The sequence below is a fragment of the Mesoplodon bidens genome (genome assembly GCF_964165515.1).
Source record: "Mesoplodon bidens genome assembly, chromosome: 2".
NCBI lineage: Eukaryota > Metazoa > Chordata > Mammalia > Artiodactyla > Ziphiidae > Mesoplodon > Mesoplodon bidens.
In genome coordinates, this window is record NC_138177.1 from 161,900,341 (window position 1) to 161,919,718 (window position 19,378).

Here is a 19,378-nt window from a genome sequence, read left to right on the forward strand (position 1 = left end):
TCATCTCCTGAAAATATCTATCTGAAAACCTGTTCTGCCAGTTTTTTCCCAGAGCACAGACTGCCTCATTCCTGATCTCCACTCTGAACTCCTTTCAGGGGGTGTTGAAGGTCAGCAGCTACAGCAGCTCTTAATTTGGTCCTTGTAGAGGTAGATGGCAAGTGCCAATCTGTAGGTGACACTGGCGAGATGGTTAGATGGGCCAGAATGGAAAGCACCTCATAACACTATTAATTTAATTTATTTAAAAAAATACAGGTCCTGGAGATATAATGACAAGCAAAACCTGACACAATCTGTGCCCGCATGTAAGGACTAACAAATTAAATAAGCATGCAAACAAGTGGAGAGCCTGAACCACGAACAGGCAAGTACATGACTATGAGGTCACTTAGTAACCAGGATTTTACTTACTTTGGCACCAGTCCTCAAGACTTCCCTGATGAGAACTGGGACATTCACTGACCCCAGTTCTAGGTTACACTCTGCCCCTAACCCATAGTGAACTAGGGCAAGTCACTGCTTCTCTGGACCTCAGTTTCCCCATTTATGAAAGAAGGGGCCCTAGATGATCTAATTTCCCTCCCATTCTGACGGTTTGGAATTTTCCTGTCCAAACACCATAGATCCCACTCCAAAGCTACTAACTGACACGTGGTGCCTTGACATTAGAACACAGTAACTTCTCGCCCTTGCCTCTAGCCTTCCCCGGAGGCCTCCGTCTGCTCCCCGTCGTCACGGTAACCTCCTGGGCTTTCCTCTGCTGGAAACTGAGTGACGACAGCAACTACGCCACTATCATGCGTCCCATTTGCCAGGTTAAAACATGGCCACCGCTGCAACACACCACCCAAGCTTCGCCCTAAATACCCGGGCCCGACCAGCCCTGGAGCCTACTCTAGGGCAGGAAAGAGAGGAACAGGTGCTCCAGTACAGCGAAGAAGATTTCTGGGAACGTCTCCGGATCCTTAGCTTCTCTGGCGTCTCTGGGAGGCACCAGATCGCCGCCCTAAAGCGTCACTTCCGTCGACCCATGCGCCTAGGATTGATAGTTGCGAACATCCAATCAGAATAGGGCACGCCCCCACGCCCAGGAGGAGGCGGGTTTGAGACGAAAGTCCCGCCCCACGGCGACGTGAGACGTCAGAGTCGCCATGGCCAGCTACCCCTACGGGCAGGTGAGTGTGTGAGGGGCGGGCGAATCCAAGTGGGTGCCTCGCCAAGTCCAGGCCCGGGATCCCCTGCTTCTCTTTCTCCCCGCCTCCTCCGCGCCTTTCCCACTCTGAGGTTGGCTTCAAAGAGGTTTCGCGCAGGAGAGAAGGGAAAAGGGAGGGTCGGTCGCGCCTGGCTCACGTCACGCAGGACTGCACGTCTGGGAGGTCGTGTCGCGCCCCTTTGACGTCGTTCAGGGGAAGATTTGGGGTTCTTGGACCCCACAGAGTCAGACTGGGCTTGGCCTGGGCCCCATATCTTCCCAGGATCCCGCTGGGGCCCCAGGCAGGGTCATCAACACCAACAGAACGTTTAGAGCACTGGTTCTGTCGGTATCTTTTGGGGAGTTGATAAAAATACACCCTTGACGTACTGCATCTGAATAATCAGGAGAACCTGTGGTTTTAGCAGGCTGCACGAACGAGCTTGTTCGACTACTGACTGAGTCCAACACTTCCATTTCACACACAGGAAAAGTGAAACTCAAGGAGACAGGGAATTTATTTGAAATCACCAGGCAGTTAGGCAGCAGAACCCGGAGCTGTCAGCAAATACCTTTTCCCCACTTGCCAGCCCATCTTGATCCAGGCAAGAACACCACAGCAAGGCGATTCTGTGGCCAGAATCCGCTGTTGGATAACAAGAACGTTAGAGTAGTCAAGTGCAGTCTGGAGTCAGAGGAAGGTTCACACCTTGGCTTCATCACTTAAATAGTTTTGAGCCATTGAGCCCTTTCTGAGCTGAAGTTTCCTCCTCTGTAAAATAGGGCCAAATAATAGGATCTACTTCATAGAGCTGTTATGAAGAGTAATGAAGTGATGCTTGTAAAGCATTTGGTGCTATGAAGAGTGTGACAGGTGTTACCTTTTAGTATTTTGATTTTTACTAGATTCCTTGAAGGCCAGTGCTGGAAGGGCCCTCAGAAGAATCCCTTCATTTTAGCTCAGAGAGGCTCCTGAGTTGCCTAAGATCACACTAATTTAGGAGATAAAACCCATGAAGGAAAAATTGGAAAACAAAGTCACATGGGATATTGCTAAGCACTGGGCTGAGTGTAATCACATATCAGAAGATGTGGCAAGAGCCCTCGTAGGGAGTGCAGCCCTGTACAGTTTTTGCACACAGTATTTGGACATCCGTTATCTCAATCATGAAGGCTCTGTAAGCAGGCTAGCAGGGATTATTCCCCCAATTTATAGCTGAGGAATGAGCCCAAAGAGGTTAAGTGGCTTGCCCAAGGTCACACATAGCAAGTGAGGGAGTGCCCGTGCTAGAACTTAGAGTTTCTATCATTGCATACTTAGCAGAGGTAGGAAAGAGAGAGGCCAGCCTGGGCTGGGGTTAGGAGGAAGTATAACCTAGCAGTGTTTCCCAAGCTCAGTTGCATTTGCTGAGGCTTGTGAAATGTTAATAAGTATTGCTAATAAAGGAGTATTCTGTAGTTAAATAAGTTTGGGAAATACACTGTTAAATACAGCTTAATGAGTTTTGTTAACCTGTTAACCACAGGCCAACTCAGAATTCTTAATTTATTAATAGACATTGTAAATTTGCCAGAGAGGCAAAATTTGCCAGACAGGGATAGAATATGAAGTGTTTCTTAAACTTACTTAACTATAGAACCCCCCACCCCACTTACATGACGTAAGTCTGGTCATATGTTGGTGACACTGGTATTCTTGAGGAACACAGTTTGGGAAAACATTGCCATAGTACATTGTTTCTCAGTGGATGGTCTACATCAGAATCACCTAGGAGCTTGTTAAAAAAGCACATTTTGGGGTTCCACCTCAGACCTGTTCTGTACCCAGGAAAGGCCCAAGCATCTACATTTTAATAGGCTTTTGGAGACAATTTGTATGCATCCTAGAAGCAGTGACTTAGAAATTAAGAGCCTGAACTTCCAGGTTAGACAGAACTGGGCTAGAATCCTAATTCTGCTATTTAATAGTTACACACTTGGACAAATCATCTAAGGGCTCTGAGCCTGGGTTTCTTCACTTGTAAAGAGGGAGGAATAGTACTTCATAGGGCTGAAAAGAGGATGAAGTATGATAAAGCCTGTGGGGAGCTTGGCGCATTGCTGATACCTAGTGTGTGCCAGAGCGTGGTGGCATAGCTCTTGCTGCTGGGGTCACTGTTATCATGCCGTGCTGCCTGGGCTTATGCTCAGTGAAATATTGCAAAGGAGCACAGAGAGGAATGTGTCTCAAGTAGAGGAAGAAATGCTTGTCTCCCATCATACCTTCTTCGTTCCTCCTATCCAGCTCCTGATCCACAGTGTTCCAAGAAAGGAAGTGAGTTGTCTGAAAGCATCCAAAGGCTTAGTCAGTGCTGCCTTCCCTCCACCCAGTACATAGCTCTGGAGGATTCCAGCCTCTTGTTGGGAGTCAAAACTCCTGTAATTTTCTTTTGCGTCCTGCCCCAGGGTCCTCAAGCGTGGACTGGGTGTTGGAGGAGTAAAACTCAAGTACCCTTTGGTCCTGTGGGGGAACCAGCCTGATGGATTTCAGTGCTTAAGAGCTTGGTCTCTGAGGCCAGAGAGATTTGGCTTCAAATCCTTGCTCTGCCATTTCCTTGCAGAAATTTCTTGCAGAAGTCTGAGGCTCGGTTTCCCCCTTTTTAAAAATGGGGTCATAAGAGTACCTACCTCAAGGGTAACTGCAAAGATTAAATGAGATAATCCACATAAAGTGCTTGATATGGTGTTTTGGCATATAGTAAATACTCCAAGGGGAAGAGTGATTCAGACACGTAAATTGTAGAATCTGTGCGATGAGTATTAAATGGGAATGTCAGGCTAGCACAGGAGGGGCACCTAACTTAGTCTTGAGGGGAGCAGGTCTTCTTAAAGGAGGTGACATTTAAGCCAAAAACCAAATCTCCAGTAGGAGTTAGCTGTGTGAAGAAAGGCATGGTATTCCAGTGGAGGGAATAGTTAGCTGTGTGAAGAAAGGCATGGTATTCCAGTGGAGGGAATAGTTAGCTGTGTGAAGAAAGGCATGGTATTCCAGTGGAGGGAATAGTATTCACAAAGTCCAGGAAGCAAGTAAGAGAGCCCAGTATTTTGGAAGAATTTAAGGAGATCAGTCTAGTTGTAGTGAAGAGGAGGGGGGGAGAGGGTAACAAATAAGACCAGAAAGGCAAGCAAGGACCAGATCCTAAAGGGCATTATGTGCCTTTTTGAGGAGTGTGGACTTCATCCTGAGAGTTGTTGGGGAGCTCCTGAAGAGTTTTCTCCCATTCGTGCTTTGAGCTTTGACCGTGGGGCACTGTCGTGGTGGGGGGGGGGCGTTGAAGCAGGAGAGACAAGGCAGGGAAACCAGTTTCAAAGCTGTTGAAGTAATCTAGGTGAGAGAACAGTGACCTGGTGAACATGGAGCTGGGAGGTAGAAGTGAAAAAACTTGGTGCCTAACTGAGGTGACGGAGGAAAGGAAAGAGGAGGTGTCCAGGAGGGCATCAGGGTTTCCCTTCACTGCAGTGAGAACACAGAGGGAGGAATAGATTTGGATGGAAGGTCCGGGAGGTTGTTGGATATGAGGTCTGCAGCTCATGAGAGATGAAGCTGGAGAGAAAGATTTTGGAGTGTCAGCACAGAGGTGGTAATTGAAGTCTTGGGACAGTTCTTGGCTCACTGTTTATTGGCTGCAGATTTCTGGCCTTTCAGTATTTTAGGAGGTTCTGCTGGTGAATGCCCAAACCACTCCTTCTGTAGTCTTGTGATTGTTTAACCCCTTAGAATGGGCTCTAACTTCCTCCAGCGGGCTGGGGGCTCGCTCCAGAGCACAGGCTTGTGTTTGCAACACAGCCTTGTGTTTGAAACACAGGCTTGTGTTTCCCCCTCAGTACTCAGCATGGACCAAACTTTGACACCTCTGGGCTTCACAAGGGTCTTGTGGTAGAAGAATGAGCCCTCAGAGCCAAAAGAAAATGTAAGACTTTCTGAGTGGGTTATTTGGGAGGGGGTGAACTCCCCACCACTTGCGGGAATGTAAACAGAGATTCCAGATGGTGCTACAGAGATTCCATCATCGACTGAGAGGTTGGACTGGGAGGTCTTTGGGGTCTCTTACAATACTGTGGCTCTCGAATTGGGTCTAGGTGCGGGGGTGAAAACAGAACATGATTCTTCCGAGTCTCCCTGATTTCTGGGCTTGAAGCCTCTGAAAGATGACCTAATCCAACCCTTTCCCCTTCAACTCCTTCCACTGTAGAAATCCATCATATCTGACACATATATTTAGGACAGTCTCTGGCACTGGCACGTAGTAGACACTCACTCATTTATTGTGAACACCCAGAAGAGGGTAGAGTGGTGGAGTCATGCAGACCCTGTTTTGAAGCTTACCAGTTCTAGCTGCGTCATCACAGGCACATGATTAAACTCTCCACCTTAATTTTCTCATCTGTAAAGTGGGGATCATAGCACTTACCTCATAGGACTGAAGATCAGTGAGAGCCTTGATAAAATGTTAATTGCCCCTTCCCCCCACCCAAATTTATCAAATGTAGTTTATTTGCAATCAGTAAAGACCTAGGGTTAGTTTTCTGTAATGGTTTGGAAACCATGGTTGCTGAACTCTTCGTCTTTTTTTGTTTGTTTTTTTGACAATCTTGTGTTTATCAGCATGAAATGCTCTTGGAAAAACTCTTCAAAGGGTTGGCAGATGGCATGGAGTAGTATAAAAGAACATGGAATCAGGAACTCTGGTTTTCATTTCTGGTTCAGACGTTTACTAACAACTCAGTGGCCCTGGGAACCCTCTTCCCCAGCCTGGATTCTTGTGGTTTTACTTTCTTCATCCTCTGGTGCAAGCTAGAAACCTGAGTCATTCTAAACACTTCCCTTTCCTCACTGCCCCCCTCCATCGCTTCTCTAACCTAATTAGTTGCCAAGTCATGTCTAGTCTATCTCTGAAATAGCTTCGGAATCCATCCCGTTCTCTCTGAGTCTGCTGTCTGGTTCAAGCCCTGCCTGTCCAGCACCTGGGCTGCCGCCTCCCCCACTAGTTCATCCTTCACACCCGACGCTGCTTAGTTCTCTAAACAAGGCCCGATCACGTTTCTTCCCTGTTGGAAACCTTTCTGTAGCGCTCTGTTTCCTCCGGCATAAAGCTCCAAATCTTTTGAGTGCTATTCATTTGTTCACATTTTTACGGCGGCTTGCCGGTGCCAGGCTCTGTGCTGGACCCTGGGCTACCGTGATGAATGAGGCCCACTGTCTGCCCCTGGGGAGCTCACTGTTGCGTGACAGAGAGAAACTGCTCTAAGATGCACCAGCTAACTGAAATGCAGCAGGACAGGTGATAAGACAAGGAGCATGTAAAGAGCTTGCCTTTCTGAGTTCACTCTGCGTTCTGGCCCCTGCGCCCTGCTTTTTAGCCCACTCCCTGACTACTCCATGCTCGCTCATAGGCCTGTGCGTTTGTCTTTCTTCTTCCGTCTGGAATGTCCTTTGCTGCCTGCCTTTTGGAGAATGCATGTGCATCCTTCAGTGCCAGTTCCAGTATTACTCCTGCCTCTTCCAGGAAGCCTTCCTTGACCCACTGCCTACATGTGTTCATTTGATGCTCATTTATCATTCGACAAACAGAACCAATTCCTCTGCCCATGCCTTCTTAATAGCATTTAAGTAGATTTTTCTGATGACACTGATCAGACGGTATCATAATTATCTGGGGCTCCTCAAGGCCAAGCCCTGTTTAGTTTTGTGCCTCCCGGCCTAGCACAGAGCCTAACACAACATTGTTGCTCTGTAAATGCTTGCTGAATGAATGAAGTCTTTTAACAGTTGTGCACCTCAGTTTCTTCATCTGAAAATAGGCCTACTAATACCTTCCTTTTTTCTGTTAGAGGATTGTTGGCAGAATTTTGCCAGTAGCATTTGTGTGTATGTGAAAGTGCTTTGTAAACTGTACACGTAAGGGCTTTAATGCAGGGCAGAAAGGAAAGGGTTTAGTTGCGGCCAGGCTGCACCAGACCCCTGGATTGTGATAGGACCAAGGTCAGAAGACCGGCCGGCAGCACTAGCTTGGTTGTCGTGGAGTCGTTTCCTGGGGGAAGGGCTGTGCCTCAGGTGTCCTAAGCCAGGGACAGTTGATGGCTTTGCTCACACGACTTCTTACGGAGCAGCAACTTCCTGGCTTGGTGTCCAGCCTGTTCTTTGGGTGTGCCCAGGCTCTGCAGAGTCCCCATCCCCTTTTCTAGCCTACACTGGCATCCTGTGCCCTATTGCTTAAGGAAAGAGCACCGTGGCAGGAGGTGGTGGGAGTCAGTGGACTGGGATGTGGACGGGGAGTGATCTGCCTGTGCCTTCAGCTCACAGTGTTTCTTAAGCCAGTCTCTTCCCCTCACCTGGCCTTGGTTTCCCGTCTGTAAACTGAAGGGGTTAGGTTGAAGAGGTCTTCTGGGCACCTCTCCCATCACACTTCTCCAGCTCCCTTGGGAATCTTTATTATTCTTTAAGTCCTAATCCAAATGCTGCTTCCTCCTGGAAACCCTCCCTGATTTCACTCTCCTTTGTGGTCCCATGGCACATGGCTTATGTGTCCATTTAAACACCTGTTTCCTTATGCTGTTTTGTTAAATGTTACAGAGTGTGTTTCAGTGCCTCTCCTATTAACTGAGCTCCTTTGAACATTTCACTCTCCTTTATACACACCCCCGCCCCAAGAGTTTACCTGGCCCAGGGCTTTGCTGATAGTAATAATAATAATTAATATAACAGTAGAGCTATGATTTATGCCAGACACTGTTGTAAGAACTGTTTCTTGTATTAATGGTTTTCAAACTGCCTTTTGAATCACTGGGGGGGGTTCTGCAGGGCTCACTCACAGCCTAGCAAGGGAGGGGCCTACGTGGTCAGGGCTCTGGGACCCCCACCTCCAACCAGAGCAACTTTCTCTCGCCAGTTTTTAAATATTTTTATTCATCAAAAGGTTCTTTGGGGAATTCCCTGGTGGTCCAGTGGTTAGGATTCGGCACTTTCACTGCCATAGCCCAGGTTCAGTCCCTGGTTGGGGAACTAACATCCTGCAAGCCGCGTGGCCAAAAAAAAAGGGGGGGGTGGGGTTCTTTAGCTAAAAATTTAACTAACAGAATTCTTCTGTATACATTTCTTGTAATCTGCAGAACAATTCAGTGAGGAAGGGATTATTATATTTTACTTGTGAGGAAACAGGCCACTGACCCATGGTCATGAGCTCAGCTGATGAGAGCAGAGTTTTGAATTGAGATTTGCCTGTGACTTCATTATCTGTGAAGGAGTCTTGCTACGAGCTGTGGCAGCTTCCAGGGCAGAAGAGCGTCCACGGTGCTGAGTGGGGAAGGTGGAAGGGCGTGCTTCCTGCCCTCCCTCAAGAAGCTTCTCCTCCCCGAGCAAGCAGACTCTCTTGAGATGAAGTGTGACTTTGGCCTTAGCCTTGAGGGTGACTGTCCTGGAAGCTATCAAACGCAATTAAAAGAGGAAATCCAGGCTCGTACTGGCTAGGCCACTGGTGTGCCTTACAGGTTGATCTAAAACGTGTCCAGATGGTACCATCCTCACAATGCTTGGAGCCGGGTGCAGTTGCTCTCTGTGCCCTTGAGCTCAGCCTGTCTGCAGATGTGTTGAGGCTGTGCTCCACTAGGCCATTTAGGGAGATGGAACCGAACACTCTGAGCCTCAGGGGTCCCTGGCTAGTGGCGTGGGGACAGGGACAGGAGAGGGAGGAGTGCTCCCATGTATGCTCTACTGTTTACATGGCCTGGGCTTAGCAGCCAGGAGACCTGGATTCTGGCCCCAGCCCCTCCACACGGTTGTTGTGTGATTTTTCTGGACTTGAGTTTCCTCTTCCATAGAAGAGTCCTACTATTAATAGTTACTGTGTATTGAGTGCTTACTTTGTGCGAGGGCCTGTGTCAGAGCCCTTCACGTGACCGGCCTCATTTCATTCACATACTAACCTGGAGGTAGGCAGGCACTCTTAGAGCCAAGGATATTTAGGCTTAGAGAGGGTTAGACCAGTTAGTAAGTGGCAGATCGCAAGCTTGAACTGGTCTTTTTCACTCTTAATCATGGGCCTATATTGCCTTAGGAATAGGGTCTTGCCTACCTGTTTCACAGAGCCATGAATGAGGCTGGGGAAATGGTTTTGCATCATGAGCTAGAGTAGGGTAAGGAAGACATGCTGTGGATGAATCCGTGCTATAGATACATCATTTGTGACTGAAGAGGGTCAGGGGCATGGGCTGGAGATCACATTTGCACTGTGAATTCTGTGGATAGAGATGGGAGTACCACAGGGTGTGGATTTGGAATTCAGTTTGATTAATTTGCCCGCTCATTCATACAATAAATATTTATTGAGCATCTGTTCTGCACTGGGGGCTGGGGATAAAGGGATAAAGTGGCAAACCAGACCTGATCCCAGCTCTTGTGGAGCCCCTTGGTGTGCAGGGAAGGGCAGCCAGGAGGGCAGGGTTCCAGCCCTACCTCTGCAGGTCAGTGGCAGTGTGACCTTGGGTAAGTTGTATCTCCTCCAGAAGCCTCAGGTTCCCCATCTGAGCAGTGGGGTCATGATTCCAGTCCAGTTCAGCAGTGGCAGTGCCTTATAACTGTAAAGTTCCATACTGTGGCTAGTTTCTGGCCCTGTCATTCTGACTGATATCTTGTTCTTCTTGCAGGGCTGCCCAGGAGCTGGAGGACAAGCACCCGGAGCCCCTCCGGGTAGCTACTACCCCGGACTCCCCCATGCTGGAGGGCAATATGCTAGCGGGGTACCCCCTGGTGGCGGATATGGAGGAGGTCCTGCCCCTGGAGGGCCTTACGGACCACCAGCTGGTGGAGGGCCCTATGCACACCCCAACTCTGGGGGGCTCCCTTCTGGAACTCCGGGAGGACCATATGGTGGCGCGGCTCCAGGGGGCCCCTATGGACCACCACCTCCAAATTCCTATGGTGCCCAGCATCCCGGGCCTTATGGACAGGGAACACCTCCTCCAGGTAAGTAGGGGTCTTGGACTCCAGGTACCTCTGACCTTGTTCTGAGTTATCCAGGGCCCTTCCTTGCCCTCCTTGTGGATGTGTAGGCAGCCTGGTCTCCGGCACCTTAGCATCTTGTCTCTAGCTTAGCTTGCATTAGCAGAATGAGAAGTCTGTTAATTAGCTTTGCTGTGGTAACAACTCCTAAATCTCTGGCTTACAATGGCAAATATTTATTTCTGTTCCTTGCTCACACTTATTTACTCTTGGTTACATGTTGGCAGCTGCAGGCTTGGCTGCTGAGGTTCTGCTCCACGTGTCTTTTCTTTCCAGGATCCAGGCTGGAGGAGCAGCCCCTATTTGGGATGTACTGTTTTTGTGGCAGACAAAAAGAGCAGGAGAGCTAGCAGGAATGCACGATGCCTCCTAAAGCTTCTGCTTTGAAGTACTTTATATCTCTTGCAGTCACGTTTATTGGCCAAACCACATCCTCTGGTCAAGCCTGACATCAATAGGATGGGAATGGATACTCCTCTCACTGGAGGGGCTCTGCAGGCCACCAGGCAGTGGAGAGGATGTACCGTGCTCTTGCAGGGAATCAGGGGAGGGAGTGGATTAGCAAATCATTGGAGATAATGCTACAGTCTACCGTGGGGAGAAACCCCATTTCTGTGTAAGAGAGACTGACTACTATATGTAGAAAGGTAAGATAGTATAGTTGTTGAAAGCTTGGGCTTCTGAGATCAGATCACTTACTGACCTGACCAAATTACTTCATCTCTTTAAGCCTCAGTGTCCACATCTGTAAAATGTGTAAATGTCACTACCTCACAAGTTTGTTAATAAAGATTAAATGAGAAGTTGCAGGTAAACACTGGGCACAGGGTATGGCAAATGGGAGGGGCTTAGTAAACAGTGTTCTGTGAGAGGACTCATTCTGGAGCATTCTCAGCAACGAGGTATTTGGCATTTAATGTGATAGCAGGTGTGGTAAGGGCCGTACCACTGAAAGATGCCGAGGCAGGCAGGAGAGTGATGGGATGAGATAGGGGAAAGATAAAGAGCAGAGACTGTAAAGCTGAGGTACTGGACAAATGGGGGCTGGGGAGGGGGCTTGGCAACTCAGTGGAGGCAGAGACTCTTAGGTGGGGCTTCAAGCTCAGTGAAGATTTCTGAATGATTTCAGACAGGGGGTTGGGGAAGGTGAGATCCCAGACCCTGTGTCCTCCCAAGCTCATTCAGTCAGCCTCTTCGCAGTACTTGTTCCCAGGAGACCACACCAGCAGCGAGGCAGCCTGGAACCACTCTGGTGCACCTGAAGGGCTTCCAGGGAATGGTACTGCTGGGAAGCTGTAGCATCTTAGCATATATACCCAGCAGGTGGCTGAGGGAGAGGCTCAGACCTTGGGGGTTCTAAACACTGTGAGCCAGTGGCATTTATCTTATCAGAGCCGGAGCTGCTGGCTGTTTGCTTTCAGCTCAGAAGCTTCCTGGTGGATTTCCTCCTCCTTTTAAAATTTTGTTTCCGAGCCTACATGAGGTCACTGCAGGGAAAGAAACCCCTGGCTGTGAGGCTTATCCCACCAGGGCCTGAGGCCAGAGATAATGGGGCTGCAGTGGAGAGGAGAAATGTGCTTCAGACTCTTAACTGCTCACCCTCTGCAGCTTCCTCTCTCCTCTCCAGTGCTACCCATGAGCCCCTGGAGCAGTGCTGCTTTTTTCTTTTTTTAAAAATATTTATTTATTTGGCTGCGCTGGGTCTTAGTCGCGGCACAGGGGATCTTCGTCGCAGCGTGCAGGATCCTTTTTTTCAGTTGTCACATGCGTGCGGGATCTAGTTCCCTGACCAGGGATCAAACCTGGGTCCCCTGCATTGGGAGCGCGGAGTCTTAGCCACTGGACGACCAGGGAAGTCCCTGGAGCAGTGCTTCTTAAAGTATGGTCCGTATATCACCTGCAGTGGAGTCACCTGGAGGCCCCATCTTAACCCCGCTGAATACAGGGTCTAAATGTTGAACACCATGCTCTGCAAGAGAGGTTTGACCCTTAAAGGTGCCTCATTGCCCACAGGGAAGATCCTAAGGGCACTCGACTCCCAACGGGCCTTTCCAGACCCTCTCTTCCATCAACCCCAGACCCCTTGGAGTACTCTGAACACACTCTGTGCCTTTGCCACATGCTTTTTCTTTTCCCCATCGTAACTCTTAATCGTCCTTTCAGACCCAGTTTAAATAGGCCTTCCTCTGTGAAAATGTGACTGCACACATTCCAGGCCCTTTGTGAAAACTTTATTTTGCTGTTATCTCATTTAATCATCACAGCAACCCTGGGAAGTAGGTCCATTTTAGAAATGGGGGAATCAGTACTCAGAGAATGAAACAATTCCTCTAAACCACACAGGCTAGTAAGGATCTTTGCTCTGTTTGCTTCCAGAGCCTGAGCTGTTCTATGCTGACTGCGCAGACCACATGTTACAGAGACTCTCCTGCCTGTGGCTGTGACCTCCTCTCCCCCATGGCACAGCAGCTGTTTTAGGAAAGAGGGTGGGGCCTGTCTGGATTTCCCATCCGAGGAGGTCAGACTAGTCCCTCAGTCAGGCAAACCTTTATCCTTCTGGCCTTACTTTGGGGACTGGGCAGTGGTTTCTGTGCTGTCTCTGATACTGCCTTGTGTGAAGGAGCCCTCAGTCAACTCAGCAGGTTTACCAATACTGTGTAACTCTGGCTTTTTCCCAAGACAGTCTTCTGTGCTTCTCTGCTTTCATCTGCCACCTTCTCCCCTCACCCCCAGCCCACCCTGCATGTCTTTCCAAATGAATGATCCTTTCTTCCATCTGACGTACACACAAAGCTCCCAGACACACAAAGCCGTTTGAACCACAACAGCAACACTAATAATCAGCAGGTATATAGTGCTTGGATGGTGCCAGGTGTTGATCTAAGGGTTTTCATTTATTAATTATATCTTTATAATAACCTTATGAAGTAGATGCTGTTGTGCTTATCATTTCACAGATAAAAAAAACTGAAACACAGAGAACTTCAATAACTTAACCAAAGCCGCACATGGGAGAGCTGGGACTTGAACCAGGAGGCCAATTCTAGCATGAATTGAGCACCTCCCCTTTCTGTGTCCGGCTCTGTGCCAGCCCCTGGGGATTCAGAGATGAGTTAGGCTGGGATCTTGCCCACAAGTTGCTCCAAGTGTAACCTGGAAAGAGTAGGAAAAAACATGTACACAGTGGAGTGATCAGGGCCATAGAGAGGAGTACAAAGGAGAGAGGAAGGAGGCCTGTCCAGGGATGGAAGAAGAGGAAGGAGGCCTGTCCAGGGATGGAAGAAGAGGAAAGGCTTTATAGAAGGAGCAGCATTTTATCTGGGTTTTGAAGGGTGGGTGGGAAATGGATGCAAAGAGATGAGGGAGAAGAGGGTGTGAGACAGAGAGAACCTGGTGAGGTGAGTAAAGGCTTCATAGGGAGCTGTGAAGGTCTGGGTAGGAGCAGGTGTCTTACTTACTGCATCTAGGCTGGAACAGAGGTGGAGGGGGACAGAGTGGGGATAGAGTGACAGGTAGGTGGGGCTCCCCACCACATTGTGGGGAAACTGGAATGCTGTTTTAGGGATGCTGGACTTTATTTTGTAGACAGTGGGGAGCCTTTGAAGAGTTTTGAGTTGAGGTGGGGGGAAATTGGTGAGAACAGAGTGGAATTTTACAAAGATTACTCAGCAACAAGTGCTAAGTGGTGGAGAGTTGCTGTCATGAGGATTTGGTTAGGACTTTGGGTTAGTTCCACAGTCAGGCGAGAGGTGTCTGAATCAGGGCAGGTGCAGTAGGGACAGGGAGGAGTTGATACCTGTGTATGAATCTGGCAGCTCTGGGCAGCTCTTTGGGCATGTGAGGTGAGGAGGTGTCACAGATGTCCACAGGGAGGTTTGGAGGTGGGGATAGGCATCGGAGGTGATGTGGAGGGAAGAGACGTGGAGCTCTGTGGCCACCCACATTCTGGTAGCTCTTGATAGAATATGCCAGCTCTCCTGGTGCCAGAGATGGACCAGACCTGCTTCCCACCCCAGAGAGCTCCCTGCTGCCTGACTCTCAAAATGCTTGTCTCTGGGCTGTGCATGTTAGGTGCTCAGCAAACATTTTTGGGGAAGAGATGATCCCCCTTTTCAGAGAATTCTTAATCTGCCGGACAAGTCCCTGTTCCTTAGAAACTTAAAATCAAATAGAGAAGTGGCTGGAGCACTGTAGGAAAACCCTGAAGGATTTGTGGAGTAGAAATCAACCGCAAATACTTGTGAGTTTACACAGAAGGTCCTCTTCCATTAGAGTAAAGGTGTTGTCTTGATGGAAGCCAGGGAGTGGGTAGGCAGATTTGTGAGACTTTTGAGGTAGGGAAAACCTGTAGCTGGGGGGCACTGAGGCTGACCCTTCCCAGCATTTCTGAGGATTGGTCTTGAGGCCTGCGTCTGACTCCCCTGGTTGGCACCCCTTCCTGCAGGTGGCACCCCTCCCAATGTGGATCCCGAGGCTTACTCTTGGTTCCAGTCAGTGGACTCCGATCACAGTGGCTATATCTCCATCAAGGAGCTGAAGCAGGCCCTGGTCAACTCCAACTGGTCCTCGTTCAACGACGAGACATGCCTCATGATGATAAGTGAGTCCTAGCCCTTCCTCGTGGGCTCTGGCTGGGGCAGAGCCACCTCCTGTCTGACGGTCGGTGGGTGGGAGGCCATTCTGAGGAGAAATCTTTTGGCCAGGGAGGATTTCTCACAGGAAACTGGGTTCAAGGTGCGATCCCTTAGAGAGGTCTTTTCCTTAGACCTTTTCTCAGGTTCTAAGCCTTGCTGAATCATAGGCCAGCTCAGTTTCTCATTCTGCAGAATGGGACTTCCTGTCCTGGTGGGAGATGGCAGGGAGCGGGTCAGCTGCCAAGCCTGCGGAGAAGATGCAGTTCTGGCAGGGGTGGAGGCTGGGATAGTACTTGATGAGGGTGCATCTTGGGTACCGGCATCTGGGCCTCAGGCCTGTGGTTCTGTGGAGTGTCCTACTCCAGCCTGGGGAGAAGGGAGCCTCAGTCGTATCTGAGGACCCTTGGCCCCTGGTCTTGAAGCCTTCTTTCCCTCCCCCCCCACCAAGACATGTTTGACAAGACCAAGTCAGGCCACATTGATGTCTACGGTTTCTCAGCCCTGTGGAAGTGCATCCAGCAGTGGAAGAACCTCTTCCAGCAGTATGACCGGGACTGCTCGGGCTCCATTAGCTACACAGAGCTGCAGCAAGGTGAGGGCCTGGCAGGGACTCAGCGCACAGGCACAGCCGGATGTTTCTCTTTACCCCCTAAGACAGAGCAAGGGGTTCTCTCTAGCCTCTGGCTACCACGTGTCCAACTGCACTGCAAAACGCTGCCCTCAGCACAGGCCCTCTCCCCACCCCTTCTGTGACCTGGCTGGGCCGTGAGCCCAGTCCAGGGCAGGGAAACGATCAGGGCTGGACTCTCTGACGATGGGATTCCTGGCAGCAGTAGGTGAGACAGGCCCAGCTGGCAGGGAGCCTTGGGGATGGAAACTCAGCAGCCCAGGGCACTTTGAGACTGGTACATGTGGCTCGTGTGGCTCTTTCCTCTCTAGTTTCTAGCATGCAGAATGGAAAGAGCCCTGTAGAGGGGCTCAGAAAGGTGGCTTCTGTTGCTAGCCCTACTAGAAGGCAATTTCATTCCCAGCTTTGGGACCCAGACCACTCTAAAAGTTGCAGTTGGGTAAGATGACCTGAGGCCACAGCTCCAGGTCTGGTTCCAATTCTGACTCCAGAGGATGGTTGGTTAGTGCGGAGATGAGAACTGGACAGGGAGCTTTGCCACCTGAGAGGGAGAAAGGGCTCCCCACAGAACCCAGCCCCTCGCCCTGGCCATGGATTTCAATCAGACTAAGGAGCCTGGGGGCGGGAGCTGGGGAAGGGGCGGCTCCCTGGTGGAAGGGAAAGGAAGTGACCTGCTCTGAGCACCTACTCTGTTGTCAGGTAATGGTCCGGTGATGGATATTTGTAAGGGTGATATTATCACAGGAAAGCTAATATTTATTGAATGCTTGCTATGGGCCAGGTACTGTAATAAGTTTTTTTTCATATATTACATCATTCTTTCTCCCCATGTGATAAGTACTGTTTCTTATTCCCCACCCTTAGATGAAGGATCTCTTATTATTACCCTTTTACAGGTGAGAAAACTGAGGCTTAGTCTAGGTGACTTGCCCAAGGGCCACATAGCAAAAGGGGAGCTGAGACTTTAGCCTGAGCTGGTAGATGATACAGAGAGGAAGAAGGAAGCATCCCAGGTGGAGGGGCAGGAGGAGCAGCATGGAGGCTGTGACCTTGGAACTGCCCAGCAGCCTCGCCTGGGGAGATGGTGATGATTTTATTACTTTTAGCAAATGACACTTACTGGGTACTTATTATGTGCCAGGCACTACACCAAATCCTTTGCATGATCACCTCCTTTAATCCTTACTAGAACCTACAAGGTAAGTAAGTATTATCCCAGTTTTAGAGATGATAAGACAGGATTAGCAAGGGTTAATAAGCAACTTGCAGAGGGGCTGTCTCGACTCCAGAGCAGGCCCTCATAGCCTCATGCTGAGCCGCCTCGTGTGTCTGCTCGGGGCAGGGTGACCCGAGGGGGCTCAGGCTTCTGTCTGTAATAGAGACGAGTCAGAGATGAGCATGGACAGACTGGTGTCATTCTGGGACCCTGCGGGCCCCTAATTGAACAGACAACAGAGATTTTGAGAAAGAGGAATGGGGGCCTTCCAGCTCAGGGGGGCATCCAGAGCCCCTGTTGTGCTCCTGCCATTTTGGACAGCCCCTCGGGACATCTGTCCTGTTTCTGCTTTGGTGCCAGTCCCCTTGAAGTTCCTGAACTGCTGTACTCCGTGGAGCTGGTTGATGGCGGTGCTCACGACAGGTTTTTGTGTCTGCTCTGTGTGCCCCTCCTCTCCAGCTCTGTCCCAGATGGGCTACAATCTGAGCCCCCAGTTCACCCAGCTCCTGATCTCCCGCTACTGCCCGCGCTCCGCCAGTCCTGCCATGCAGCTAGATCGCTTCATCCATGTGTGCACCCAGCTGCAGGTGCTGACTGAGGCCTTCCGGGAGAAGGACACAGCTGTGCAGGGCAACATTCGGCTCAGCTTCGAGGACTTCGTCACCATGACAGCTTCTCGGATGCTATGACCAGCCCATCTGTAAAGCAGGGAGTGCACCAAGGGACTTTTCCTGGCTCCTAGGGTGGGAGAAGCATGTGGGCCTCTCTTCATTTCCTGCCCTTCCTAGAAAAAGAATTCTCCCTTGCCTGATTCAGCATTGTTCCCAAAGAGGGCTGGGAGTCTGCGTCATAGCCACCAAGTAGTGGGGACCTGGGCTGAGGCCACACAGGTAGGGGCCTGACCTAGGAGAGGACTGGAAATTGAATGTCCTTTTACATCCCTGAGTATTTAAATGGCACAGCCTTGCGCCAGGCGCAAGAGATGCTGGTCATTGCAATGGAGTTAGTGTCCAGTCAGCTGACTCCAGCCTCTAGCTTTTCCTTCTATGCCCTGACGCCAGTGGTAAGTGTTCATCAGCCTCTTACCATTAGCACCTGCGTTCCCTCACCCATGCTGTCTTGTCAGATGAACCCAGTTTCTCCAAAATGGAATCTGACCAGGGTGAGAGATTTGCCCATGGGACCAGTGGCTTGGATTCCACCCCCCCACCCCAAGTCCGTGTGTGTTGACTTCCAGCTGCCTGCTCGGGGAGCTTGGGCAGTCTGCTCTCTGGGCGTCTCTGGCCAGGCCACCCCTCTGCAGCTTGGACCCCTCACACTTGCCTGCCATCCTCTGCTTGGCTTCAGTCCCCAGCGGACAAGTTGCTACCTCCCACTGCCAATGCTTTTTTTTTTTTAATTTGTGGTTTTTTTCATTTGGGGCCAAAAGTTTGGTGCAACTGTAAGCTTCAATAAAAGAATAAAACTCTGGAGTTCCACATTTTCCACCACACCTTCCCAGTTACAGGTTCATATGCTTATCCATTCAGTCACTCATTTATTCTTTCACTCAACGAATATTTAAGTACATAGTATGTACCACGCCATGCAGAAAGGAACGGCTCAGGGGGACATGCCTCCACAGGGCTGCTCACTTCTGGGGTGAAGTTAAGTGTAACTTAACTTCAGGTTAAGTCTGACCTTGCCAGGTTCAGTCCAAGAAGCTGACCGTGTGTTTTATAACAGTTTTAGGGCTGGCATTCTGGGCTAGAAACAGCCACCCCACACGTTTCACAGCCTGGCCTTTTTATTATCTCAAACCCGAGTTTTAATCTTCCAGACAAACTGCATTTATGAAGTCATAACTTTCTCCCCATTTTTATTAAGTGCAGACATCTGTACTTGCCAGCTGGATCTTCAGATCAGCTTGATAATCAGTCTATACCAAATGTCTACAGTGATCTGACAAAATGTCAATCTGAAGCCAAGACACCAGACGTTTTGGTTTGATTGGGGGACCTTAGGATGGGTAATCGTGAGCTAATCCTTTTGTTTTGGGGGATGAAGATAAGAAAACAGGCTCTCCTCCCTGCTTGGTTGGGGAAGCAGCTCAATGAGGCCTGGCAGGTATGTCAGGCTTAGGCAGTTCAGCCCCGGTTCTCCTCTGGGCTGCTGCCGTGCTAGAATCCTAGAGTTAGGTGGAATCCAGTTCCCAGAGGCCAGCCCCCATGCAGAGCTAGAACCCCCTCCATCACCCCACTTTGAGTCTGGCCTCTCCTTGCCAACCTCCAGTGACAACTCGGTGCCTTTCCAGGCAGCCCATTTCCTCCTAGACTAGTAGGGACTTCTTCCTGATGTGGATTCCAAGTCCCACCACCTCGAAAATACTACCCATTGGCTATGGTTTTCTCTCTTGGGCCACCCAGAACATACTTCACCCCTTCCTGCATGCCAGCCCTCTAGATATCTGGAACCTGCCACCACATTCCCCCAGGTCCTCCCTTCCCTAGGCCAGATAGTCCCGGGCTCTCCAGAAGCTGTTTACTGAGCTTCATTCCATGGCATCCTGGTCAGCTCTGAGTTCATCTGAGTCCCCCAAAATGGAGGCCTGAGGCCCACCATGGTGCTGGGTTCAACCCGCAGAGAATAGAGTAGAACTGCAGCCATTAGGGGAAGCTTCTGTTGTTTC

At 49.9% G+C, this 19,378-nt stretch overlaps 1 protein-coding gene and 1 pseudogene across 3 annotated transcripts in view; both read left to right on the forward strand.

The window, feature by feature from the left end:
- LOC308605436 (methylosome protein WDR77-like) overlaps positions 1 to 19,378 on the forward strand; it is a 524,245-nt pseudogene that overhangs the window by 329,440 nt on the left and 175,427 nt on the right. The gene's annotated exons all lie outside the window — the stretch shown is intronic.
- Positions 1,105 to 18,179, forward strand: PEF1 (penta-EF-hand domain containing 1). 2 transcript variants are annotated; one of them, XM_081223946.1, is made up of 5 exons: positions 1,105 to 1,178; positions 9,878 to 10,196; positions 14,677 to 14,832; positions 15,315 to 15,458; positions 17,170 to 18,179. In XM_081223946.1, exons 1-5 carry the CDS (start codon positions 1,155 to 1,157, stop codon positions 17,397 to 17,399), a joined length of 873 nt encoding a protein of 290 aa, XP_081080072.1. In that variant the 5' UTR covers positions 1,105 to 1,154; the 3' UTR covers positions 17,400 to 18,179. The 2 variants fall into 2 exon arrangements, with proteins under 2 accessions (XP_081080072.1, XP_081080073.1); XM_081223947.1 differs by lacking the exon at positions 15,315 to 15,458.

Coding starts and splice junctions, on each gene's coding strand:
- PEF1 (XM_081223946.1), top strand. CDS start 1,155: ATGGCCAGCTACCCCTACGGGCAG. Junction 14,833..15,314: donor GACATGCCTCATGATGATAA/GTGAGTCCTAGC, acceptor CCCCCCACCAAG/ACATGTTTGACAAGACCAAG. Junction 15,459..17,169: donor CTACACAGAGCTGCAGCAAG/GTGAGGGCCTGG, acceptor CCTCCTCTCCAG/CTCTGTCCCAGATGGGCTAC.